Here is a 26,455-nt window from a genome sequence, read left to right on the forward strand (position 1 = left end):
GAGGATTTTTGCATGTGTTCATCACAAAATTGGTCTATAATTCTCTTTCTCTGTTGTATCTTTTTCATTTCTAGGAATTACAGTGATGCTGGCTTCATAGGAAGAATTTGGGAGTTTTCCCCCCTTTCAATTGTTTTGAATAGCTTGAGAAGAATTGGAGTTAGTTCTTCTTTAAATGTTTGGTAGAATTCAGCAGTGAAGCCATCCAATCCCGGGCTTTTCTTTGTTGGGTGGGTGTTTAGTACTGATTCAATTTCTGTCTTGGTTATTGATCTGATTAGGTTTTTTTTGTCTTCATGGCTCAATTTAAGTAGGTTTCATATGTCCAGGAATCTATCCATTTCTTCTAGTTTTCCCAGTTTTTTGGAATATAGCTCTTTGGAGTAATTTCTGATGACCCTTTTTATTTTGTGGTGTCTGTTGTTACATTTCCTTTTTCATCTCTAATTTTATTAATTTGGGCCTTCTCCCTCCTTTTTTTTTTGGTTAGTTGGGCCAATAATGTGTCAATTTTGTTTATTTTTTCCAAAAAACAGCTCTTCATTTTGTTGATCTTTTGTATTTTTTTTTTGGTTTCAGTTTTGTTGATTTCTTCTTTAATCTTAATTATTTATTTTCTCCTCCTAGTTTTGGGTTTGGTTTGCTGTTATTTTCCTAGGTTATTGAGATGGATTGATAGCTCATTCATTTGATGCCTTTCCAATTTCTTGATGTAGGCACCAATTGCTATAAACATCCCCTTGTCACTGCTTTTTCTGTATCCCATAATTTTTTAAAACAATTTTTTCATTTATTTGAAAGCCAGAGTTACAAAGAGGCAGAGAGGGAGAGAAAGGGAGAGGGAGAGGGAGAGGGAGAGGGAGAGGGAGAGGGAGAGGGAGAGGGAAAGAGGTCTTCCATCTGCTGGATCACCCCCCCAGAAGACCACAATGGCTTGAACTGTGCCTATCTGAAGCCAGGAGCCAGGAGCCTCTTTCAGATTTCCCACATGGATATGGGAGACCAAGGACTTACATCCTCTGCTGCTTTTCCAGGCCACAGTAGGGAGCTGGATCAGACATGGAGCAGCTAGGATTCAAACCAGTGCCCATATGGGATGTCTATATTGCAGGCGGTGGCTTCATGTGCTACACCACAGCTCTAGCCCCTCCCATAAGTTTTGATATCTTGCATTGTTGTCTTCTTTTGTTTCCAGAAATTTTTTTATTTCTCTTTTGATTTCTTCAGTGATCCACTGTTAATTCAGGAGCATGTTGCTCATTCCATGTGTTTGTATATGTTCTAGAGATTCTTGAGTTGTTTATTTCCAGCTTCATTAAATTGTGGTCAGAGAACAGGCAAGGTATGATTTTGATTTTTTTTGGAATTTGCTGAGACTTGCTTTATGGTCTAGCATGTGGCCAATCCTCAGAAAAGTTCCATGTACTGATGAGAAGAATGTGTATTCTGTGACTGTATGTTGGAACGTTCTATAGACATCTGTTAGGTCCATTTGTTCTATAATATCGATTAATTCTGTTGTTTCCTTGCTTATTTTCTTTCTGGTTGATCTGTCCATTGTTGAAATTGAAGTATTGACTCCCCTGTTACTATTGTATTGGGATCTATGTCTCAATTTAGATCCACTAATATTTCTTTTTTAATATTTTATTTATTTATTTATTTGAAAGAGTTACAGAGGGAAAGAGATAGAGAGAGGGGGAGGGAGGGATGGAGGAAGAGAGAGAGAGAGAAAGAGAGAGAGAGAGAGAGAGAAAGAGAATGAGAATCTTCTATCCTCTGGTTCATTCCCCCAAATGGCTGCAACCATCAGGACTGGGCCGATCTGATGCCAAGAGCTTCTTCCAGGTCTCCCACAATGGTGCAGGGGCCCAGGCACTTAGCCATCCTCCACTGCCTTCCCAGACCATAAGTAGGGAGTTGGATCAGAAGTGGAGCTGCTAGGGCTCAAACCGGTGCCCACACAGGATGTCACCATTTCAGGTGGCAGTTTTACCAGTACTCCATGATGCTGGCCCAATACATTTCTTTTAAATAGTCAGATTTCCTGTAATTAGGTACATGTACATTTATAATAGTCACATCTCCCTGTAGAATTGATTCCTTAGTCACTACATAGTGCCCTAATTTGTCTCTTTTAACAGTATTTATGTTAAAATCTATTTTATCTGATATTAGGATGGCTATACCAACTCTTTTTTGGTTTCTGTTAGTATGAAATATCTTTCTCCATCCTTTCATTTTCAGTCTGTGTGCATCTTTGTTGGTGACATGTATTTCTTGTAAGCAAGAAATATATTTTTTTTGACAGGCAGAGTGGACAGTGAGAAAGAGAGACAGAGAGAAAGGTCTTCCTTTTGCCGTTGGTTCACCCTCCAATGGCCGCCATGGCTGGCGCGCTGCGGCCGGCGCACCACGCTGATCCGAAGGCAGGAGCCAGGTGCTTCTCCTGGTCTCCCATGGGGTACAGGGCCCAAGCACTTGGGCCATCCTCCACTGCACTCCTGGGCCACAGCAGAGAGCTGGCCTGGAAGAGGGGCAACCGGGACAGAATCTGGCACCCCGACTGGCACTGGAAGTTGGTGTGCTGGCGCCGCTAGGCAGAGGATTAGCCTGTTGAGGCACGGTGCCAGCCCAGGTTTTGTTTTTAATCCATTAAGTCAGTCTGTGTATTTTAACTGGACTGTTGTGGCCATTTGCATTCAAGGTAACTATTGATTAGTAACGACTTGGCCCTGCCATTTTCCCATTAATATTCCTATTGTTTACTTTGGATTTCCTTTGTATTTTTACTGGGAGATTTTCTGTCTTTACCTTCTTTCATAGTGATGACCATGTTTCTGGGTTTCTGTGTGTAATACATCTTTAAGCATCTTTTGTAAGACTGAGCAAGTGGTGATAAATTCTTTCAATTTCTGTTTGTTAAGGAAGGTCTTTATTTCACCTTCATTCATAAGTGAGAGCTTTGGAGTCCAGCACTGTGGCACGGTGGGTTAAAGCCCTGACCTGAAGTGCCAGCATCCCATATGGGCGCTGGTTCTAGTCCCAGCTGCTCTACTTCCTATCCAGCTCTCTGCTGTGGCCTGGGAAAGCAGTAAAAGATAGTGCAAGTGTTTGGGCCCCTACACCTGTGTGGGAAACCCAGAAGAAGCTCCTGGCTCCTGCCTTCAGATCAGCATAGCTCTAGCCATTGCGGCCATCTGGGGCATGAACCAGCGGATGGAAGACCTCTCTCTCTGTCTCTACCTCTCTCTGCAACTCTGGCTTTCAAATAAATAAAATAAATCTCTAAAAAAATAAATAAATGAGAGCTTTGCAGGCTACAGTATTCTGGGTTGACAATTTTTCTCTTGAGACTTATATCTCACCATTCTCTCCTAGCCTTTGGGGTTTCTGATGAGAAATCTGCTGTGAGTCTAACTGGAGATCCTCTGAAAGTAATCTGGCGTTTCTCTGGTGCACATTTTAGAATCTTTTATTTATGTTTTACTGTGGAGAGTTTGACTACAATGTGTCATGGTAAAGATTTTTTTCTGGTCATGTCTGTTAGGAGTTCTGTGTGCTTCCTGTACTTGGATATCCCTTTCTTTCTCCAAATTAGGGAAGTTTTCTGTAATTATTTCACTGAAAAGGCCGTCAAATCCATTCTCTCTTTCCACAACTTCAGGAACCCCTAGAACCTGTATATTGGTTCATTTGACAGTAACCCATAGACCTCCAACACTTTTTTAGTTTTCTAATTTTTTCTTCTTTTTTTTGTAATCTGACTGTAAAATTTCCAGAGATTTGTCTTCTAACTCATATATTCTTTCTTCTGCTTCATCATGTCTTTGTTAAGGCTTTCCACTGCATTTTTATTTGTTCAATTGAATTCTTCTTTTCCGTGATTTCATTTTGATTTCTCTTTAAGAGCTCAATTTCATGGGAGAGATTTTCTTTCATGTCATGTATGGATTTCATTAGTTCATGAATTTGCTTCTGATTGCTTCTAAATAGTCCTATGATAAATTTTTTTGAAATCCATTTCTGGCATTTCTTCAATCTCTTCATCTTCACATTCTAGTATTGAAGTGTTGTGTTCTTTTGGGGGTGTCATGTTGTCTTCCTTATTCTTATTTCTTGAATTGCTGCATTTATTATTTGGCATTTGTGGATATACTTGTTGATGTCTTTTTTTTTCTGTGATGGCTTTTATCTTTGCACTAATCCTCTGTGGCTTAGTGGAGTGTCTGCTTTTTCAGTGACTACCCAGAGGTGTATGGTGGGTGTGGCCAGGGAGCTCTGTTCAGTGTTCCAGAGTAAAGGGAGTGTCCAAGGTGACACCCAGATTCGGCATGGTAAATCACTCCTTTTTTTTTTTTAATCAGAGGGGAGGTTTGTTCTGCTCTGTTGGCAGAGTCTCATGCTCACCTCCTCTCCACACAAGAGACCAGTGCCTGGGTGATAGTATTCGTCCACACTGTCACAGGAACCACACAAAGGATCTGTGCAGTCCTTGGTGTAAGCATGGATCCTGCAGCAATGACCCTCACCAGGTAACCAGGGACCCTGAGGATATGGAGCCACCCACAGTGACTGCCCAAAGTCCTAGTCACTGCCCTAGTTCTGTGCCCTCTCTCACAGCCACAGTGTTTTCACTGTCCTGACACACAAGCCTCCCATAGTCATGAACACCCAACCCTAGTTAATTCTCCAAGCCAGATGCAGGTGTCTCTGCTTGGTGGGTTGCTGGGAACATGGACATGAGCTGGCACAGCTGTTACATATGTCCAAATGGGTGACCACCTTCTCTCTGCTTGTTACAGGATGCTGGTGCAAGGTGGTGAGAAAGAAATATGCCCCCATTTTTTCTCCTCTAGTTTGGCAGGTACACTGTCCCCCACAGGGCTCCAAGCTGGATTCATGCCAAACTCTTCCCACAGCTTTATTGCCAGTAGCTTGGGCTGCTACAGTCTGGTCTACCCTCACTCTACAGAGCTGGTGCTGAGGTTCTTGGCTGCTGGGGTCCTGAGTTGTGTGCATCCACACCCTTCATGTAGATCCACAGTGTCCTTCTGATTTGTGTGGTATTTCCTCTGCCATTTTCTTCCTAACTCTTCCCTGATTCTGCCCTCTCTCTGCTTTTTTAAAAACATCCTCTCCTTGACTGGAGCAGTGAGCTACCCCCTACTCTGCCATCTTGGGTCTTCCCCCAACTGCACTGTTAAAATGCCCATTTCTGGAGAAAATGCCCCCAAAACAATTAGTGCATTTTCACTCATTAGGCACCTGAAATATTTTTTGAAAGAAACCTGCATTATTCAGTTGGTTGAGTTCCGTTATTGCTGGATTCAGATATTTTCACGTTGGAACATACATCATTGTGAGTCTGCCAGAGTCTTGGGTGCCTCCGCTCACTTGAGCTTTGTAGCTGGTGAAAGTAAGCAAATGAAGCTACTCTTACTGTGTTATGTAGATGTCAGTTTTATGGCAATTGCATTTGCTATGACTTAATATCTATTACTTTCCAAAGATGTAAAGTTAATTTAAATGTTTAAGATTGCATTCATAGATTAAATGAATATTTTATGGTATATGCCTTATAGTTAATAATCCTTGTATTTATATCTCATTGATATTGAATCCTTTTCCTTGGAGCATAAAGCAGGAATGGTGGTGGGCAATAATGATAAGGAAATGAGTAAAATTAAAGGCATGTGAGAAAACAGTGACAGAGAGATGTACAATGTGAGCCCGAGGCCTACACCTAAATAACCAGGTCTACACCGTGAAGCTCAGTGTGAAATAAGTAGTTTGGAATGGACATTTGCAGGCTGATAATGCCAAGGTCCTAGCAGCCTCTCACAACAATCACGGCAGTGTTGCACGTCCTGCTCCAGCACCAGCCAGATCTGGACATAAGCAGAACTTCCACTGGAATAAGTGTTCAGAGCAAGGCCCGTGGTGGCTGAAGGTGGTGACCACTTTGGGTGGGTCCAGGACACGTTTGTGGGAGCTAGTTCTTAAGGCACTGCAGAAAAATAAACCAACAAGCCCGAGTTACATTTTGTAAACTTTTAATTTTCCAAAGATTTATTTCTTTGAAAGGCAGATTTACAGAGAGAGAAGGAGAAGCACACAGAGAGTAAGATCTTTCATCTGCTGGTTCATCTCCCAAATGGCGTCAGTAACTGGGACTGGGCCAAGCTGAAGCCAGGAGCCTAGAACTCCATGTGGGCCTCCCTCGTGGGTGTTAGGAGTAGTTAACACTTGAGCCATCTTCTGCTCACTTCCCAGATGCATTAGCAGTGAGCTGGGTCAGAAGTGGAGCAGCCAGGACACAAATCAGCACTCATATGGGGTGGTGGCATTGCAGATGGTGGCTTAGCTCTCTGCACCACAATACTGGCCCCTCTCTAAATGTTTTTAATAGGAAGAGAGGTGGATGGAATTACAAAGGAGAAACTGTTCCCTTTGTGAACAGACCTCAAGTTGATTCAGAGGGGCTTGAAACTTAAGAGATAGAGAGACACCAGAAAGTGTCAGCCATTTGACTGTCTCCTGGTGAAATTAATGGATTCTCTGCTTTCTGCCTCCATCCCTGGTACATTGAGAGCTGAAGGAAACCCATGCTGCTCTGAGAATTAAGACATCTGGGAGCCCATGTACTTTGTCCCAAGCTTGAGCATATAGAGATGCTAGTGGCCTTGCCCTGTCCCTAGAGAGCTTGCAGCCAGAGGGAGAAAGCCACAACAGGAGACCCGGGGCACATGGCGGGGGGCTGTTTATAAAGTGGTGGAGCAGGGGGAATTTGTGCTCACTGGGGAAGAACAGTGTAGGTCTAGGAGGATGTGTAGGGGGGTTCGTTGGTGGCTGAGAGGTGGGAATGATGTGGAGAAGATGGGAATGGGGAGAAGCTGATGAGTTGGGGTGTGTGCTGAGGCTGTGTCTGAGGGGACAAGGAGCCTGGAGGCTGAGGGAAAAGTGGAAGGTGTTGGGCTTTACCCTGGAGAGAGGAAGACCTTGATGCCTACACACATGTTAGGGCATTTGGTCAGGTTGGCACACTGTCCACTTAACTCACCTGAAAGAGTCTTTCAACAGCACCCCTGTGCCACGATTCCCAGCTTCTCAGGATTTCTGGGGTGCAGTTGGTCCTCTCTGCTCACTCTTGGATGTTTAGTCCAACATCAGGAGGTCTGGAGTCCAGTCTGGTTCATTCCATTCATGGACGTGTAGTCCAGCATTTTACTAAGCTTCTGCTGAGGACCCTGATCATCCTGAAGACCCGTCCACGTGTGATGTGATGCAATTCTTACATCAACAGGCACTGCTGCCAGTCCCATTACCATCTAGAGGGGACCAACACCACACCAGGGGGTGACTGGCCCATAACAGAGCTGGTAATGGGAGCCATGGAATGCCTACAGTGGGCCAGGCTCTAAAGGGAAATTTAATCAGAGAGCTGCATAGCTCAAGGCTGCTCATCCTCATCACAGAGAGCAGAACCTGGGTCATGCCTATGCTGCCCTGTCCCCATCCAGGGCAAGAGCATCTGCGTAGGTGGGTCTCCCCACAGCCCTCTACAGGTGCCCACTTTCCTCCCTATTGGGGAACACACACCCCTGCCTGGTGACTCCACATATTGCATGGGCGTTAGCATCACTTTTAGAGGGCTCTTTCCACCCCACCATGCAGTGCCCTTCAGAACCGACTCCCTGCTCTTGGTCTCCAAACACAACCTAGCACACACTTGTGCTTAGCTTTTCCTTGTGTGCTTGACTCTGAGCCATGTTCTTCTGTTGCATATGTCCCAGGCTGGATGTCAGCAGATGAAAGAATTCCCTTAGCATTGCTGCTTGGTGACTGGGAAGGATGCCAATGTTCCGTAGAATTTGCTGTGAAATTGGTCCTTCGCGTTAGGGCACTTAGCGGGTGTCTGATGCATTGGTGTGGTGGGCACTGCAGCAGGCTCAACTAGAACTATGTTTTCAGAGGAGCCACAGACTTGGTCCCTTGTCATTCAGTCTTCGTGTTTGTTATCTTCAGCTGGGAAGACACAGCCACTGCCTTCTTCTGATCAAGCATGTGAGTAGCCTTGAGACTCCATGTTTAAAAGGCAGAAGGCTTTCAACTGAGCAAAACTCAAGAAAAATAAGCGTAGCATCAGGACTGTGTATGATTCAGCTTACAAATGGGTTAAATGATATTTTCCCTTTCAAATGGAGTTGGAAATCTGTGGCTTTCTTCCTGTGAGTTTTCCAAGTACTGTTGTGATGTTGTGCTGGTTAGGAAGTTACGATCCTCCACTTCCTGAGGGTGGCTCGCAAGCCTTGCTGCAGAGGTCGCCAAGGATGAGCCTCGTGTCTGGCCCGAGATTAGGGCAGGGGAGTTGGCAGCAGCATATTTGCATGTCCTCCAGGAGGCGTTTTTAGAAGGGGCGGGAGTACTGCCTGGGGAGGAGCTGTGCACCTCACTGCAAGGGCTACATCCCCAATGAGGGGCAGCCAGACCTCTGACACTTAGGCATGGCACCCGAGAGGCACGTGGCCAGGTAAGATCTGGCCAGGGATACCCAACCTTCATCCCAGGTGGAAACAGCAGACAAGGTAGACTTCTGGACTTCTTCTGCAGAACACAACAGGACTGTGTTATTTTAAAATACACTTGTCCCAAAAGACAAGGGAAGTGGGAGGAGCTGTTCTAGGCTAAAGGAGACTAAGAGACCTTGGTGTCCAAGTGGGTCCTGGGCTGTGTCCCAACTTGAGTGAAAATTGCTACAAAGCACAATTTTTGGAGAATGACAAAATTGGAATGTGGATGTTGTATTAGGTGGAAACCTTATATCAAAGAATGTTTCCTGAATTTGGTACCTGTCCTGTGATTATATACACAATTACATTTTGTTAGAAGGCAAAAAGCATCAAACAGGTGATGGGTCTTCAGTATTAAGTACTGAGGTGCTATGAACAAAGCTGTAGGATACAAGGAGGCCTCTCCCAGTAGTTCAGACATAACATGAATTTAACATACAAAGACACGCTTGGCCTGCAGAGGCTGTCCCTGCTAGCCCTTGTCCTCGTCTGAACAATGTAGGTGCTCCCTCTTCTAACCCTATGATTCCTGTCCTCCTGCTCAGGTTATTCAGTCAGAAAAGATTCACTGAGCCACTGTGCTGCTTGCTCAGTTGGCAGCATGTACATGCTGGGCACACACCACTTGCTTTGCTGGGGAACCCAGATGGTCAAAATACATGGAGGTGTCATAGGAATGCACCCAAGGGACTGTTGAGGTGACACTAGGACTGGGATTTGAAGGATTCACAGAAGTAGGAAGAAGGTGAGGAAGGGCATCCAGGTGGAGGGGCCATGGATAGGAAAGCAAGGTGATGTGCAAGCAGGAGGTGGGGAAGGGAGATTGGGGGCTGGCAGGCAGGTGGAACTTGGAGCAAGAATGTCACTCTGCTGAGCTAAGGCCTTTGTACATCATCCCAAGGCTGTAACGGCTCCCTCAGGTGTTGGGAAGGTGGGAGGTGATTAGATGTGCTGGCCCCATTCACTCATTCAACAAATGTGTTTTCAGCATCTACATGTCCTAGGCTCGTTCTTCGTTCTCATTCACAGATAAAAAAATCAAGCCTACATCTTTGCCATCACAAGGATTTTCACGTCCTGGTGGTGAAAGACAAACAGCCAACATCATGTCCGTCCATTATATACGGTGCTGTGAGTGATGTGTGGGGAAGGCGTGGGTGCTGGGAGCGGCTGACCATTCTCACCCAGGAGGATGTGTTTGAGTGGAGGTTGAGCAGGAAGCCACAGTTCTGCTGCTCTTGAACTAGGGGCACCTGCCTTTCCTGCATGTGCTTGGGGAAGGTAGGGGTGAGGAGTTACCTGGTGGAATGGCATTGTGTCCATGCTGTGCCCTGTACCTCTGTAGCTCCTCTGTGTCAGGTGGTGCTCCAGGTGGCATGGGGGCAGTTCCTCTTTACCTTGTTGAAGCACCCAGGTGATGGGGGATGCCATCAAGGGGTGGGTGGTCTTTGCCTGCTCTGCCCTCTGCATGATATCATCGCTGCTTTGGTTCCCTCACACGTGGTCGTGTCTGTCCCTGTCTTTTAAGCATCATTTCAGAGATAATAAGACACAGAGGTGATTTCTCTCTTGGGGGCTACAGATTGGAAAATGGACTGCAACAACCAGATCTCTGCGATACTGAGAGAAACCAACTAGATTGCCAGCTCCCTCCAAATTCTAAGCATCATGTGCCGATTTCTGTTTCTAAAACCAATTCTGCTCGGGTTGCTTTTTCTATACTTGTGAACATGATTTCAGCTTGTAGGAAATTCCTTAAAATAGGTAGAGACATTCTGCGTGGCCTCTTGAGTGAGGCTGGAGGGCTATTTTCATGCTTTACTTTCCACAAGGAACAAAGAACCTGGTAGTTTGCATCATGCACGATGTATGCACAGTACAAGGTGTCTGTTTTTAGTCCGACATTCTTAAGTGACACAGAGAACGTGAGAAAAATATCTAGTTATATGCTTTCACCTGGATTCAGTTCCAAGCACTTAAGCAAGGATGAAAAAGGAGGAAACACTAAAGAAGACAGATTGCATTATAAAGATAGTTTGTGGGATAGAATTGGAATGTGCCAACAATGGTTCCATGCCTACTCTGCGGTCTAGTGCTGCTTTGTTGAGACAATCTGTGTATTTTTAAAAACCCTGAGTTCCCTTGGCCGGCACCGCGGCTCAATAGGCTAATCCTCCGCCTTGCGGCGCCGGCACACCAGGTTCTAGTCCCGGTCAGGGCACCGATCCTGTCCCGGTGGCCCCTCTTCCAGGCCAGCTCTCTGCTGTGGCCAGGGAGTGCAGTGGAGGATGGCCCAAGTCCTTGGGCCCTACACCCCATGGGAGACCAGGAGAAGCACCTGGCTCCTGCCATCGGATCAGCGCGGTGCGCCGGCCGCAGTGCGCTACTGCGGCGGCCATCGGAGGGTGAACCAACGGCAAAAGGAAGACCTTTCTCTCTGTCTCTCTCTCTCACTGTCCACTCTGCCTGTCAAAAATAAAATAAAAAAAAAGAGTAGTTAAAAAAATTTCTTTAAAAAAAAAAAAAACAACCCTGAGTTCCCCTTTATTGAAGCCCAGGGGTGATTTTCATTAGGGAAGCTGTCAGCTTACTCAGAGGCCCAGTGAACAGCCCTGCAATGGTTGCTGACGGCTGTCAAGGGTGTGTGTGTGTGGCTCACCCACCCCGTTCCTGGATCAGGTGTGTCCACCTCCAGGCTGGAAGCCCATCTTGTCTGCCCTGGGAGGGAGGGACAGGGCTACCCTTGGCCATTCACAGCAGGGCCTGGAGGGACACAGGGCAAGAGGCTGCTCCTAGTAGGCTTCCAGGAGGTATCTCCTGCGATGGAACCTGTGGGGCGCACTCCTGCTCTGGCCACACCTAGGGAGGCTGTGAGGCCCATTGGAGCCCTGTGCCTAACAGCCTTTTTATTTTTCTTCTGTTTCTTAGGTGGATGCCAAAGGAAAAGAGCCTCGTAAACAAGACAGCCTCACCCCCAGAACACAGGATTCTGTTTATTATGCCAAAGAAGGAAAGAAAGAAACCATGGTAGAACCTTTAGTCCAAACCGGCGCAGGTACCATGAAATTCCACTGTGCTGTAGGTAACAGGGTGCTCCCAGACTGAGAACATGTGTGTGTGTGCATGTGTGTGTGTGTGTTTCAGGTTTGATACTGATTTGTTGAAATGTCCAGCTTGTATAGCAGTGGTAGGCAAAGCAAAATTCCAAGGCTCAAGGCAACTGGATTCTCCAGCTAAGGGCCTTTGGTTAAATCCAGCATTTGAAGTTAGTCCTGTAATTTTGTGTAATCAGGGGTGGGTGTACAAAAAGCAGCAAGCAAGTAAATCTCTGAGAGTGTGAGATCTCAATAAGCAGTGTGCAGATGAGTGTCTGGACACAGTGGGCTTGCGTGACTGTTTGTGTACCCACCCTCCAAGTGCCCTCTCCCCATGGGAGGAAGGATCTTCCAGCTCAGGGCTCTGTAATGATTCTGCTGGGGCAGAGGGCTGGGAAGGAGGAAAGGACAAGTGCCTCGCTGGTGAGGGCAAGCAGGGCCAGGGCTCTCGGCTGAGGAATGGGATGGACCTGCAAATGGAGTTTCCCATTTGGGAGAACCGAGCCCATGAATGGCTGTGTTTCTAGCTTTTAGAATGTTGTTTCTAACTTTTAGGCTGCCCTACTGTCTTTGTCCTGCTCTCACCTACTGGGTCTGATCAGGACGAGTATGGACTTCTCATAAACCTCAGATTGTAAAAGCATTTAATACACATGATCGTAATGCTAAGTGCATTGACTGTGAGCTGTCATTAGTAGCTGAGTATTTTATAACATGTATGCCAGCAGCATCTTGTTTGAATCTTGTTCTAAATATATTTTGACGCAATTACACCGTATTTCCTTAAAAACCTGTCCTGTGACTTTGCTGTGTGGTGAGGTTGCTGTGTGCTTGTTTCTTTTTTTTTTTTTTAACTTTTATTTAATGAATATAAATTTCCAGTGTACAGCTTATGGATTACAATGGCTTCCCCCCCCCCCCAATAACTTCCCTCCCACCCGCAACCCTCCCCCCTCCCGCTCCCTCTCCCCTTCCATTTGGATCAAGATTCATTTTCAATTCTCTTTATATACAGAAGATCAATTTAGTATAAAGATTTCAACAGTTTGCACCCACATAGAAACACAAAGTGAAACATACTGTTTGAGTACTAGCTATAGCATTAAATCACAATGTACAGCACATTAAGGACAGAGATCCCACATGAGGAGCAAGTGCACAGTGGCTCCTGTTGTTGACCCAACAAATTGACACTCTAGTTTATGGCGCCAGTAACCATCCTAGGCTGTCGTCATGAGTTGCCAAGGCTATGGAAGCCTTCCAAGTTTGCCGACTCTGATCATATTTAGACAAGGTCATAAAAGACAGAGTGAGGATAGTAACCAATGATCCTAAGAGTGGCATTTACCAGGTTTGAACAATTATACAGCATTAAGTGGGGAAGAGGACCATCAGTACACACATGTTGGGAGTAGAGCCATTGGTGGTAGAGTAGAGGTTATGATTACAAAGGAATGAGGCCCAAGTGCACTAGACAGGGCCTAGAACAAAGGACAGAGTCATTATTAGAGGAGCTAAGAAAGGTGCTGTCTAAGCTACAATTAAGTTTTCTGATTGAGAGGCAAATAGAACCTGATAGAAGGGGCTTGATAATAATCTGGTGGGCTTTAGGCCTTGTAAATTCAGAGGCCCAGACCTACTATCTCTTCACATGGGGTATATCCTAAGGGAGGTGTGAACCTCCTAGGGGAGGGCACTCTGTTGACTTTCATTACTTGGCTGGCCTGGGAGGAGAGGTGGCATCTCTAACAAGAAATTTACAGTTCTGCCTGCAATGTTGCTGACCCTACTTGACCATCCCCTCAGCTGCAGTGGTCACTTTGGAAGTTGGGCTGAGTGAAGGGCTTTTCAGCTTAGAGCCAATAAGATCTGTGGCTCTGACCTGGGCATCCTTCGACTCCAGGGCAGGTCCATTACCAGTGATCCAACTCTTGGGAGAGCTGCCAGGGCTCTTCACAAGCTGACTTCTGCTGAAGCCCAGGCTTACCACATTGAAAGCCACTGCAGTGGACTGGCCTGTTGGGTCTCCTTGAGGGCAGATCACTGTACAGATCAGCCATTAATAGGCCTGCCACCCATTGCTTCTGATGCCGAGCTTTCTTTTCCTCCTGGTTTGTGTTAAAGCAGACCAGAGGATGCAAGTCAAGGGAGTGCCCGTTTCCCATCTCTAATCTTCGGTGGCCTGAACTACAAGTCTATAGTCACAGGCATGTTCTGTAGTAGTTTTTCTAAGGTAGACAATGCCCACGAGGAAAATTATATTCTCACTTTAAAACTTTCTTTCCCTTTGGTCTGAAAGGGAGGTTTTTTCTACTTACTGTATACTTCGCTGATGGCGAAGTGAATCTAGCTATGAGATTATTATTTGAGTTCTTATTTTGGCTATGCTATTGCAGAAAAATGTTAGCCATCTCTTTTATAAGGTCTAAAGATTAAATTGTGCATCCTACAGATTCCTTCATAATAGAATTAGTTTCCTACCTTGAAGAGAATAGAGAAATGAAAGAACAAGTTGGGCTTCGAATAGAGAAATGAGGGAGCAAGTCCTAGATCGCTTGCTGACAATAGCAATATCACATGAATACTTAGCAAACCGTTTCAACCATTAGATAACAACTTAAGAAAACATTTACCAGAAGGTCCAATGCCTTCTATAAATTTTAAGAATCATGTATTTGAAAACACCTCTTAAATATCTAACATGGTATAGTTTGTTTAATCAGTAAACTTAAGCACAACCATCTAAAATGTTTTTAGTTTCTTTCTACCAACAAGTCTAAAACATATGATACACAGATTCAGGTCCCACAAATTAAAATGTATCTTTGATTGCTTTTAGCAGCTTAAATTTATGGACAATCTTATCTATAAGCCATTTAAAATAAAACTCTTAATAAAATTTCCCCATGTGGACATACAATATGTACACACATATAATATAGTATAATAGACCAATACATCAATTTTAATAATAGCTTTTAAAATCTTTAACTCTTTTTGTAGATTGCCAATTGATTTGAATTGCTTTTTCTTTTTAGTAACCTCAGTTAACCATACTTTCTCTCAGTTGGTACTGTTAATACATTATTGGCTTCATCTGTTTACGGAGCCATCCCAAAGTACTGAATACAATAAAAGTGGCTGGAAAAAGTCCATAGGAACCTATAGGAGGACAGCTAAACACAGAACCAACAACGCTTTAGTTTTATGAGCAGCAGATATTCAAATTTTTGAAAAAAGCACATATTTAAATAACCCATTGCTCTTAATAAAAATTCAGCTGTTTTTGAACAATTAGAATTTAACAGACATCAAGAGAACATAATAGATTACTTTAACACATTGCTTTAACAGAGCATCAAAGTTTAATTCTATGTCAAAGAGAAATTGAGCTTCCTGTGATCTTTTGCTGTGAGGTTTCCTTCCTTTACCTTCTTTCATATTGGTGACCATGTTTCTGTGTTTCTGTGTGTAACACATCTTTAAGCATCTTTTGCAGGGCAGGATGAGTGGCAACAAATTCTTTCAGTTTCTGTTTGCTGTGAAAAGTCTTAATTTCACCTTCATTCACAAATGAGAGCTTTGCAGGATATAGTATTCTGGGCTGGCAGTTTTTCTCTCTTAGTACCTGGGCTATGTCTCGCCATTCCCTTCTAGCTTGTAGGGTTTCTGATGAGAAGTCTGCTGTGAGTCTAATTGGAGATCCTCTAAGAGTGATCCGACGTTTCTCTCTTGCACCTTTTAGGATCTTTTCTTTATGTTTCACTGTGGTGAGTTTGATTACAACATGTCGTGGTGAGGATCTCTTTTGGTCATGTTTATTAGGGGTTCTATAAGCTTCCTGTACTAAGATGCCTCTGTCCTTCTCCAAACCTGGGAAATTTTCTGCTAGTATCTCACTGAAAATGCCTTCTAATCCTTTCTCCCTCTCCATGCCTTCAGGAACTCCTAGAACCCGAATGTTGGGTTTTTTAATAGTATCCTGTAAATTCCTGACAATATTTTTTAGATTTCTAATTTCTTCTTCTTTTCTTTGGTTTGCCTGTTTCCTTTCCTGTTCTCTGTCTTCTAAGTCTGATATTCTCTCTTCTGCTTCGCCCATTCTGTTTTTAAGGCTCTCTAATGTGTTTGTCATTTGATCTATTGAACTCTTCATTTCATTATGATTTCTAGTCACTATCAGAGTTTCTTGTTCCACTAGTTGTTTCATTTCATTTTGATTCCTCCTTAATATTTCACTTTCACGAGAGAGATTTTCTATCTTGTCCATGAAGGATTTCTGTAGTTCAAGAATTTGTTTTTGAGAACTTCTTAATGTTCTTATCAATTTTTTGAGATCTGCTTCTTGCATTTCTTCGATCTTATCATCTTCATAATCTTGAATTGGGGTGTCTTTTTCATTTGGGGGCGTCATAGTTTCTTCCTTGTTCTTGTTACCTCGGTTTTTGCGTTTGTTGTTTGGCATGTTGGAGATATTTGGTTTCTTCACTGTGGTGTTTTTTCTTGTTACACTATGGCTCTATATTAAGTGGACTGTCTGCTTTCAGTGGAGCCTTAGAGGCTTGAGATGAGTGTGGACTGAGAGCTGTGTTTGGTTCCTCAGGGTTGAGGGTGTGTCAAGGATGACACTCCCAGGTTAGGTGTGGTAAATCTCTCTTTCTTTTTTTGATTTAAAAGGGAAGTAATTCCGCACAGCTGAACGTAATTGGAGGTAGTTAGCAGGCAAATGATATACCCACAGGAGCCAGAGATTGGAAGCTCTTTCCCAAGGACCACACAGGGAATCTCTGCTGCCCTCAGTGTGGGCTCCAATTCTCCTGCAGTCTCCCACTGGGTTGCCAAGTTAGATGCTAATCTCCTGTTATTTCACCCCTCCCCACAGAGTCAGGTTTTTCTGCTAGGCTCAGGGCTGGTGCAGACCTGAGGTCGCCCTGCTTATGACGTATGTCCAAAATGGCGCCTGCTCTGTCTTGCTCGCCTGTGAGAGGTGAGCGGAGAGAGAGAAACTTGTGTCCGTATCAGTCACTTTTTTTATTTTTTTTTTCTCTCTCTTCTAGTTAGCCTGGTGAACTTTTCCCCACGGAGTTTCAAGCCTCGTTCCCTCTAGCCTCCTCTTTCCACTTGCCTGCTGGTATCTCGGGCTATGGAGGTTCGGCTCACCTCGCGTTCCAGCGCTGGCGCGTTGAGTCTGCTGCTGGTGTCCCGAACTTGGGCTCCCACGCTCTCCACGCAGGTCCACTGTGAATCACTAGTTCCGGAAGAGTTTCCTCTGCTGTTTCATCCCCTACTCTTCCTTGACACTGCAGTATCTCCACTTATATTAAACTTTCTTTCCCCCCGGACTAAGTGTGCTTCCTGCCTATTCCGCCATCTTGCCGCCTCCCTCGCTGTGTGCTTGTTTCTCACTGAGTTAGGTGGACACAGGTTTGCTGTTTCTTCCCCAGGGCTGACTACAGTGATGGGTGGGTGTGCACAGGGCTGCCCCGACTTCCAGTGTCCAGGGCCTGTCTAGAGACAGCTCAGCGTGAGGCTCACTGAACTCATGGCCTCCACAGAAGCAAAACAAGAGCCAAAGGGAAATGGGGGTGAGATGGCATGGGCCACGGGGTCCCTGGGCCAGGCTGCCTGTCCGATGATGCAGGGAGCTCAGGGAACGCTGAGTTCTGTACCTTTGACATGGGTTAGAAAGAGTACAGAGGACTCAGCTTCTCGTCTGTGCTGTTTTCCTACAGAAGGTGATGTGTACAAAGCACAGACCCCCACCAAGGATGCACAAGGGGCGCTGCAAGTCAAGGAGGACCTAGACGTTCCAGTGGAGGTACCTGTGGACCAGGTGCGTAGTGGGGGCCGAGTGGCTCCTCCCATCACCTCTTCATTCTGCTCCATCAGCTCCGCCAGTATCAGCCTCCACGCTAAGTTCTCCCTGGCCTAGAGCATCCTGTGATCCCCTGTTAGCCACTGCTCCTCCTCGGACCTGTCTGCCTGCTTCTCTGGAGGTTGTTCTGCTCCAGGGCCATTTGTAGCACCCATCACACGTGTGAGGGTGTATTTGGCATTGCCGTTCTTTGTTTATTGCCTCTGTTCCCCACTGAGCTGTCACCGCCACAGGAAGTGGGCAGTGTGCCCTGCTCACCACTGCAATCCCTGTACGGGGCAGAGCTGCAGGCCTGGATGAGGCCCCTCATAAATGTTGTGGGCTGACTCTGGGGATGGACGGTGTAAAAAGACAAGGCAATGGTGAAACCTGGAGCCTCAGCTTCCTGCTTTGTGGCTGAGGTGATGTTGTCATGCAGTCTGTGTAGGGACTGAGGTAGGGGCTCCTGCCAGTGCCTGTTCCAGTACCTGTCACATGGTGGATACCTGGCACCATCTGTCTTCTGGTATCATGGTGGGTAGGGAGTGGAGTTGTAAGGAGAGTCCAGGGGAACGAGGGAGGTAGATGAGGTGGCAGCAGGGAGCGTGGGACAATGGGAGGAGTTGTTAAAATGAAGGCCTGAAGGCCAGTGAGTGGACAACAGAAAAACCAAAGCCACAGGGGCATGGGCTGAGACAGTGGATGCAAGACTTCTGGGGCACAGGGCAGGGATGCTCAATCAGAGGAGGAGGAAGCACATGCTGGTGAGCCCAATGCCCAGAGCTAGATTAGGAGGCTTGGGATCCAGCCCAGCTTGGCCCACTGGTGCCTGGACAGGCCCCATCCCTGCTGCTGCAGTGGGAGAATCTGCTCAGCAAGCCCTAAAGTTACAGACTGTGTCACCATCCACCTAGTAACTCAATGTAGGCTTCCAGTGGCTGGTTTTGAGAAGAGAACTTATATTGTGCAAAGGGTCAGTGTTCATATTTGAGTCTCATTTTCATTCCTCTTTAACCAGTCGGATCCCAGCTCTGCTCCTATGACTATCAGGAACCAACTCCTACAACCAGGGAGCTTCCTGCTTCTTGGCTTTCATTTTAAGGATTCAAGTCATTAAACCCCAGTGTTAAGGAAATACTTTTAAACAAAGATCTGTGCGAAGATTGGCATCCATATATGAAAACATCACTGTTGAAATTCTGATTTCAGGACATTTTTTACAAAGCACTGTGTTCTTCCAGAGATAAGATTATAGTTGATTTTGTAAATCCTTTGAAAAGGTGGATAGATGCCTACAATTGCGAGTCCTTTTTAGCCCATGTCTCCAGTCATTTGGTCCTTTTCCGTGAGGTTGTGGGTGGGGAATGGTCTAGCATTTACTCTGTGCCTAACTAGCTCTATTTTAGAAGAGAAGGGCTAAACCATGTCATTCTCCAGGTGATACACACGCTGTATACATACCTGGTCTCAGGAAATTCATGAAAACAAGGATTGACAAATCACCAAGGATTGGGTGGTCCATTGCTGAGTCTTGGGCCATATGTGCTACTGCAACAGAGTGCCTGGACTGGGTCGTTTATGATGAACAGAGACTTATTGGCCCACACTGCTGGAGGCAGGGAGCCCAATGTCCAGGTACCAGGTGCTGATGAGGGCTTCTTTTAGTGTCATTGAGTAGCAGAAGGCAAGAGGGAGGCAGGGTGGACCCACTCCTACCCCAACAACATAGGCCTGTGTGTGAGGGTGGAGTCCTTGTGGCCTCATCAGCTCTGGAAAGCCTCACCTTCTCAAGCTGTTAGAGTGAACAGTGCATTTCCACATGAGTTGTGGAGGGGACAATCATTCAGAGGGTCTCAGAGATTCAGTGCACAAGGAGAGTCTTTACTTAGATTCAGGGGTAGCGACCAGAGCAGCAGGCCCACAACTGCATCTCCCAAGTGCCTCATGCATTTCACTCCAGAGAAAGTGCCCAGAGCAAGACACCAACTAAAGAAAAGCCAAAATAACTCAAACTAATTGGAGAAGGTCAGTCTAAATTTGTGTAATCTGTGAATGGTTTACTTGGAAAAAGCATAATAAGCTTGGGTCCTTTCAGGTGCGTGGAGTAGCTCAGACTAAGCTAACCAAGGTTGTTGAGAGTATTTGCTTTAATGAATAAATTAAAAAATACAATGAGCTTCTGTGAGTGCCTCCAGCGATAAGGAACGTTTGCCCTCTATGCAATAGAAGGCCTTGGGGGCCTCTGTGTGGTGGAAGATTCCAGGGCAAGCCAGCTTGGAGTCTCAGGGATGTCGTGGGGCATCCTGTTCTTTCCATCCCCCTCCTCCCATCCTCAGCTTCTGGACCATTGATCCATCCTGTGTCTTCACAAGTCCCAGGGTTCCAAGTGGCCCATTGAAACACATGAATGATGACGAGAATGGAGGGCCCATTTCCATCCCTTTTTTAAGTAGTAGGAAGTCGTACCGAGAGACCCTTCAGAAGTGGGCCGCGTCCTCCTCATTGCCTAGGGATGACTGCCATTTCCTGCTGGTGTTGGCAAGCGGTGCAGGGCGGCCACAAGGTGGGATGTCTGAGGAGCAAGATCCTCCAAGGCAGTGGAGATGTCTCTGGTACAGGGAGCTGATGCTGGTTAGGAGCCCCACGGGTGCACCAAGACTTAGGAAGGCACCTATTCCCTGCCGACCAGAGGTGTTGAAGTGACTGTGCCATCTTTTTCACAAGAAAGACAGCATTTGTGTCCCTCCTTAAAGATTTGCCAGCAGCTCTCCCACGCAGGTGGCATGTCCAAGGTGAAGACTACAGAGCAGATACGATGTTGCCTAGGTCAAAACCGCAGTGACTTCCCAGGCTGTCCATGGAAGCATCTGGGATGCCACGCTTCTTCGTGCGCTCTCTGATGTGGCAAATGAGTTAGTACATGTTGATTGTGGCTAAATGGAAACGTGGTGTCTTCTGTCCTTAGGTTCCAGCTGAAATAGTAAAAGAAGATGAAGAGACACAGGTTACCACCCCTGATTTTGAAAGCAAGGCGGTGAGTTCATATCATTTTCTTTTTTATGGCTTAGGTCTAAGGTACTTCTTGTCACTGGACTGTGCTAAATGGAGCTTGCATTCGATGGGCAAAGGATCCATGACCCAAGTTAGTTCAGACCCAAGTAAGCGGCTTGCTCAGTCAGTGTGTTTGACAGCCAGGCTCCGTGCGCCAGAAAGTTGCCTGAGTCATTTTAGCATCTTCTCATTACCTCGCGCTACACTTGCAGTCACAGACTTAGGAACTTTATCCCCAACACGCATCAAGAGGTATTTTTAGTGGGCACATCAGCAGCTGTGTGGGTGGATCCTTTTGACTGCCAGGTTCCTGCCTGCCTGCAGGTGGCAGCACCAGCTGGCAGGGGAGGCCAGGCATGCCAGTCCTCTTGGCTTTTCTTTCCCCAGAGGGCACTTAGGGTGCAAGGTCCACGCAGGTGGATGTTTCCTTGGGCCTCTGTGAGATGATGTAACTAATATCACATATAATATACGGGTTGGGCAAACATGAGTATACAGTTCACATGGCTTAGAAATGGATTTTGTGGAGTGTTTTCAACATTTGATCTCTGGATTTTTTTCAAAGGTAGTTTCTTGTTTTTAAACACTGGGGCTCAGGCAGGAGGTCATGCAACAGCTGGGATTTCCAGCCTGACCTGCTCGGCTGCCGTGGACTGTTGGCTACAGGTAACCCTGGATGGAGCAGCCTCGCCAGCCACCCTTGCTGCCCTGAGGTTTCCTTGTGGCCTCCTGGGGCCCTGCCCCCTTAAGTAAATGGGGAAATGGCTGCTGGGGCCAGCCTGGTCTCTACCTGGGAAAGCTGTGGGTCCTCAGGAAGTTTGCTCAGGTGTTTTTTTTTTTTTTTTTAAAGATTTATTTATTTATTTGAAAGGCAGAGTTACACAGAGAGGCAGAGGCAGGGAGAGAGGGAGAGAGGGAGAGAGGTCTTCCATCCACTTGTTCACTCCCCAGATGGCCACACTGGTTAGAGTTTCGCCATTCTGAAGCCAGGAGCTTCTTCCGGGTCTCCCATGCAGGTGCAGGGGCCCAAGCACTTGGGCCATCTTCTACTGCTTTCCTAGGCCATAGCAGAGAGCTGGATCAGAAGTGGAATAGCTGGGACTAGAACCTGCACCCATATGGGATGGTGGTGCTTCAGGCCAGGGCGTTAACCTGCTGTGCTACAGCACCGCCCCCCCCCCCCCTTTTAAAGATTTTATTTTTTTATTTTATTTGAGAGGTAGAGTTATAGACAGTGAGAGAGAGAGACAGAGAGAGACAGAGACAGAGAGAAAGGTCTTCTTTCCATTGGTTCACTCTCCAAATGGACACAATGGCTGGAACTGTGCTGATTCAAAGCTAGAAGCCAGGCACTTCTTCCTGGTCTCCCATGTGAGTTCAGGGGCCCAAGGACCTGGGCCATCCTCTACTGCTCTCCCAGGCCACAGCAGAGAGCTGGATTGGAAGTGGAGCAACTGGGACTCGGACTGGCACCCATATGGGATGCTGGTGCTGCAGGCGGAGAATTAACCTACTGTGCTATGGCGTTGGCCCCATTTGCTCAGGTTTTTAAAAGGTGCCAGAGGAGCTGATGATGTGAAAGCATCACCGAGAACCCGTGTGAGAAGCTTTGCCCTTCCTTCCTTGCCTTTGTTCATGGGTTTGCCTTAGGGGAAGTTTGGGTGCAAGGCACTGCCCTCAGCATCTACAGGGGTTGTGGACAATTTCAGACGAGGGGCGAGTATGGCGACAGAGAATGAGACTGTCCCAAGAGGTCATGACAATGAAGCTCTTGGTCCCAGAGCCTTGGCAAAGAGGATGGGAGGGCTGCTGTGGCTTCCTTCAGAGCTCATGCAGACATTGTAGTGGAAATACAATAGGGGGATGTTGGTTACATTGGCTATGCTGTTATCTGAATGCCTTATGCAGGTTGGTCATTGAATTTGTCACCTGTGCCTCAGGACATGCTGCCTTCACACTAATTGGTCACTTGGTACTAGCCCGTAGCAGACTCAGTTTCTTAGAGTGAGTCAAAATGTCTCTGAATGCAAGCATTGTTGCTGGGATAACAGCAAACCCAAGCACCCAGTCTTTAGATATCTGGGCTAAGAATTAAACTTTTGGGGACAGAGGGTGAAAGGCCTCAAGCAAACCTCCGTTCTCACCCAAGTGTTGAGTGCACAGGTCTGGAGCGTTGGAGGGGGCATTGCCATGTGCCAGGCCTGGGCAGTCCTCCATCTCTTCATTTACTTTTTAAGGCAAATATCAATTAAGAAAAAGATTTAAAAAGATAGCACAAACAGTGTAACTGGTCAAAGTCACAGGAGGTGATGGGCGTTGGGTTTGAACCCAGGTTTGAAGGATTCTGAAGGCTGTCATCTCCCCAGTGAGCCAGGCTGTTGTGTTTAACTCCCCAGGAGAGTTATTGTGTCAGCTCTCACACTTTGTTCCTGGCAGAGGCCATTGTGTGCACTCTGTCACCTGTGCTAGAGCTGTTGGAGATGTGGTAGCTGCATCAGGTCCACCTGTCTCCATCTTTGCTGCCAGCAGGACCTGAACAGGATGTGGTTGGTGTGAAGGCCCACCCCCGCCCCCGGATTGAAGGTCTCTGCCCAAATGTCTAGATTGTGTTTTGATTTTTAAAGATTTACTTACTTATTTGAAAGGCAGAATTACAGAGAGAGAGAGAGACAAAGAGAGAGACAGAGAGAGATCTTCCATCTGCTGGTTCATTCCCCAAAGGTCACAATGGTCAGGGCTGCGCTAAGCCAAAGCCAGGAGCCTAGAATTCCATCCAGGTCTACCATGTGGGTGGTAGGGGCACAAGTGTTTGGGCCATCTTTTGTTGCCTTCTCAGGTGCATTAGCAAGGAGCTGGATCAGAAGCAGAGCAGCCAGGGTGCAAACACGGAGTACCTGTGTCACAGGTGGCAGCTTCACCCCTGTACCTTGATGCTGGCCCCATTCTTTGTTTTCAAGGGCTCGGAAAGAGCAAGCATTATGTAGCTAGTAATAGTAACAGTGAAAAAGGAGCAGTAGTATCCGATTAGCTCTTTCCGACTACTAGGCCCCGGGGATCTGTATCTGCTCTCAGTAACGAAAGTCTCATGTGGTCTTTTATCTGTACATCCATGTGGAAGTGAATCCTAGGACATACTTGATGTTGACTGTATTCAATATTTTAGGCATCTTACTGCTGGCCTGACCTCTCCTAGGGTTAGGGTTAGGGTTAGGTAACTCTCCTAGGAGCTAAGTTATTGCACTTTATTATCCCATGTGTCCTTCCTAGTGTGTTATTCTCAGTTTGGGTTTAATAAATGTCTGTGGTTTTTCTTTGTGTTAGCAGCGACTCAGTTGTTTAAACTAAAATACATATTCCCAGAGTAAAATGCTAAGTAACTCGCAAAGTTATAAGAAAATGTATATTATCATGAACATTCTTTTAAAAGTACATACCTGTGATATTTGTTCACAGAATTTTTGTTGTCAAATTTTTTTACCTCTTGTAGTAAAAAATACATGAGGGTATTTTAAAAAGTTCATAGAAACAGAATTAAAAATAAATTTGGTGCAAAAATTTTTGAAGCATGAGGGTCTTCAAAAAGTTCATGGAGAATACATATTATGAAAAAACTATGCATGGATTTCCAAAATTTTTGCACTAAAATAGGCATCTTTTAATTTCATTTTCCTTGAGCTTTCTGAAGTCCCCTTACATGCAATGTAAACTTAGCAACCTTAGTCATTTCTGAATGCACAACCCGGAGGTGGCAGTGGTGACGTGCACAGTGTCATGCAGCCATCACCCCTCTACCTCCAGAACATTCTGTTGGCCCGAACAGAAGCTCTGGCCCCACCCCTGTTCCTTCATTTTCAGGAGAAAGGAGCTGCTGACATGCAGGTGCTGTCATTGGATCTAGTCCTGGCCACTTATTTTGTCATTGTGTACATCAATGACATGGAAGTGGGTGACATCCAAATAAAAAGCTGAGCTTTTGTGTGACACTTCATCCTCAGGACACTTTAAATATGTAAATTGTAAAGTCATGGCAACTCTGGCAAAATTCAGCACTCTAATATTATTTTTCATTTTTAAATGGAATTTTATTACCATTAACTAATTTGAAAAGCTCTTCTGTGAGATAATAAAAGTGAAATGTGTACTCTTCCTTTTACTTATTTTAAATTGTGCTCATGGCACCCACATTCCCTTACCCTGGGTGCTTGAGAACCATCTGAATCCCAGTGGACCGGAATTTTCTCCAGGTCTTAGTGCTTGATTTGTTAGGAACCTTTGTAAAGAGTGTTCTGTGCTAGCAGTGGTTTTGTATTTACGCTGCCTGCTGAGTTTACGAAACAGCGAGTAAAGGTTTTGGGAAGATTCAATCCTTTTCCAAAGGAGAATGGGAGGGGCATGAACAGCAATGCTGAAAGAACGCATCTGACGCTGTGTACTGGAGTTCCTGCCCCTGGGAGCGTCCTGGGGTGCTGTAGGTCAGCTTGGCAGGTGTTTCAGAGACACCTGTGCACAGCAGTGTTGGGTCCTTCATGACTCTGAGTTTTTTTCTGTTGGTTTTCAACATTTAATGTTTTGAAATTTTTCCTACCTTTGAAAAGATCATCTAAAATTTCATGGATAATTTTGTGCATTCAATAAAGAGAAGGAGGGAGAGGGAAGTTGACTTTAATTTTTGAACAGCATGCTTTGTACCTGTCTGCCTTTTTTTTGTGCTGTGTGTGCTGCCTGGCCTGCCCTCTGCCTTTTCGACTTATCCTTGCCTTTTCTGCTTCCTCTCGTGCCCAAGACTCCCTGCAAACACCAGGCTCCTCCTACTTGAAGTTCTCTAGAGCCTTCTCTAGGTGGTAGCATCTCTTCCTCCAGTGACCCCCTACAGTATTTGTCTATACTTTCTATGCCATCCAGATCACACAGTGGCTCCCACTACAGCATGTGTCCATGTACTTCCTTCTATAACAGTGTAAGTTTATAGAAGGGAGAATCTGTACTTGCTTCATTTCACTATCATCTTTAGCCCCTTTCTCCTTCCTTGGCCCCAAGAATAACTGATTTTGAATTTAATGGAGAACCTTGAAGATATTAGGTCACTCTTGTTACAGCTATGGGGGTAGTATGGAACCTTGTAAAGACCTTCTTGCCCAGGAGACTGGGCATGGCAACCCCAGGGCTGGGAGAGCCCAGTGGGGAGGACTAACATGAACACAGATATTCAGTGGGTCTCACAAGGCTATGTCCGAAGAATTGATCTTCCTCAAAGCCATACTCTTTCTCTGTATGAAAGTTAAACTTTTATCTTTGGAAAAATATCATAAAGTCATAAATAATTGAAATGAAGAAGAAAATATTTGCAATACAAATTAAAGTTTTCTTCATTTAGAAAGATTTAACTAATGGAAAGACCAATAAAAAGAAAGGCAAATGAAGCAAATAGGAAATTCGCATAAAGAATACAAATCTCCAAATGATGTGGAAATAGATCCATGTGATTCCTAGTGAAAGAAATGCAAATAATAAATGATGAGTTTTTGCTAAGACCAAGTAGACAATGCCCAGTGCTTAATAAATCCAGATGAAGGATTTATTTTATGGTGTCTCTCTAGAGACTGTCTTTATAAGGAAGTATAGGTGCAAAAAAGCAGCAGTTCTTGTCTCAATTGGTGCAGCCCTTTTCTTTTTTAGAACAATAATTTCAATAGCTAGGAATACTCCATAACTGTATTAATTGATAACAAGTAATAAGGACAAATGCAATTCTTCCATACAGATTGGCTCATTAATTTATGCTTCACACATAGAATAGAAAACAACTCTGTACTAAAGAGTGGGGCTCCAAGACATTATATTAAGTTAGAAAACAATGAAAGTGGAGCAGAGAATATGATGTG

The 26,455-nt window shown here is 45.5% G+C and overlaps 1 protein-coding gene across 1 annotated transcript in view; it reads left to right on the forward strand.

The window, feature by feature from the left end:
- DCDC2C (doublecortin domain containing 2C) overlaps positions 1-26,455 on the forward strand; it is a 90,515-nt gene that overhangs the window by 62,686 nt on the left and 1,374 nt on the right. Inside the window, exons 7-9 of the mRNA XM_062210112.1 lie at positions 11,502-11,628; positions 17,401-17,501; positions 20,488-20,556. Coding sequence (XP_062066096.1) covers positions 11,502-11,628; positions 17,401-17,501; positions 20,488-20,556 — 297 coding nt within the window. The remainder of the gene's footprint in view (positions 1-11,501; positions 11,629-17,400; positions 17,502-20,487; positions 20,557-26,455) is intronic.

The sequence above is a fragment of the Lepus europaeus genome, chromosome 13, assembly GCF_033115175.1.
Source record: "Lepus europaeus isolate LE1 chromosome 13, mLepTim1.pri, whole genome shotgun sequence".
NCBI classification, from domain to species: Eukaryota; Metazoa; Chordata; class Mammalia; order Lagomorpha; family Leporidae; genus Lepus; species Lepus europaeus.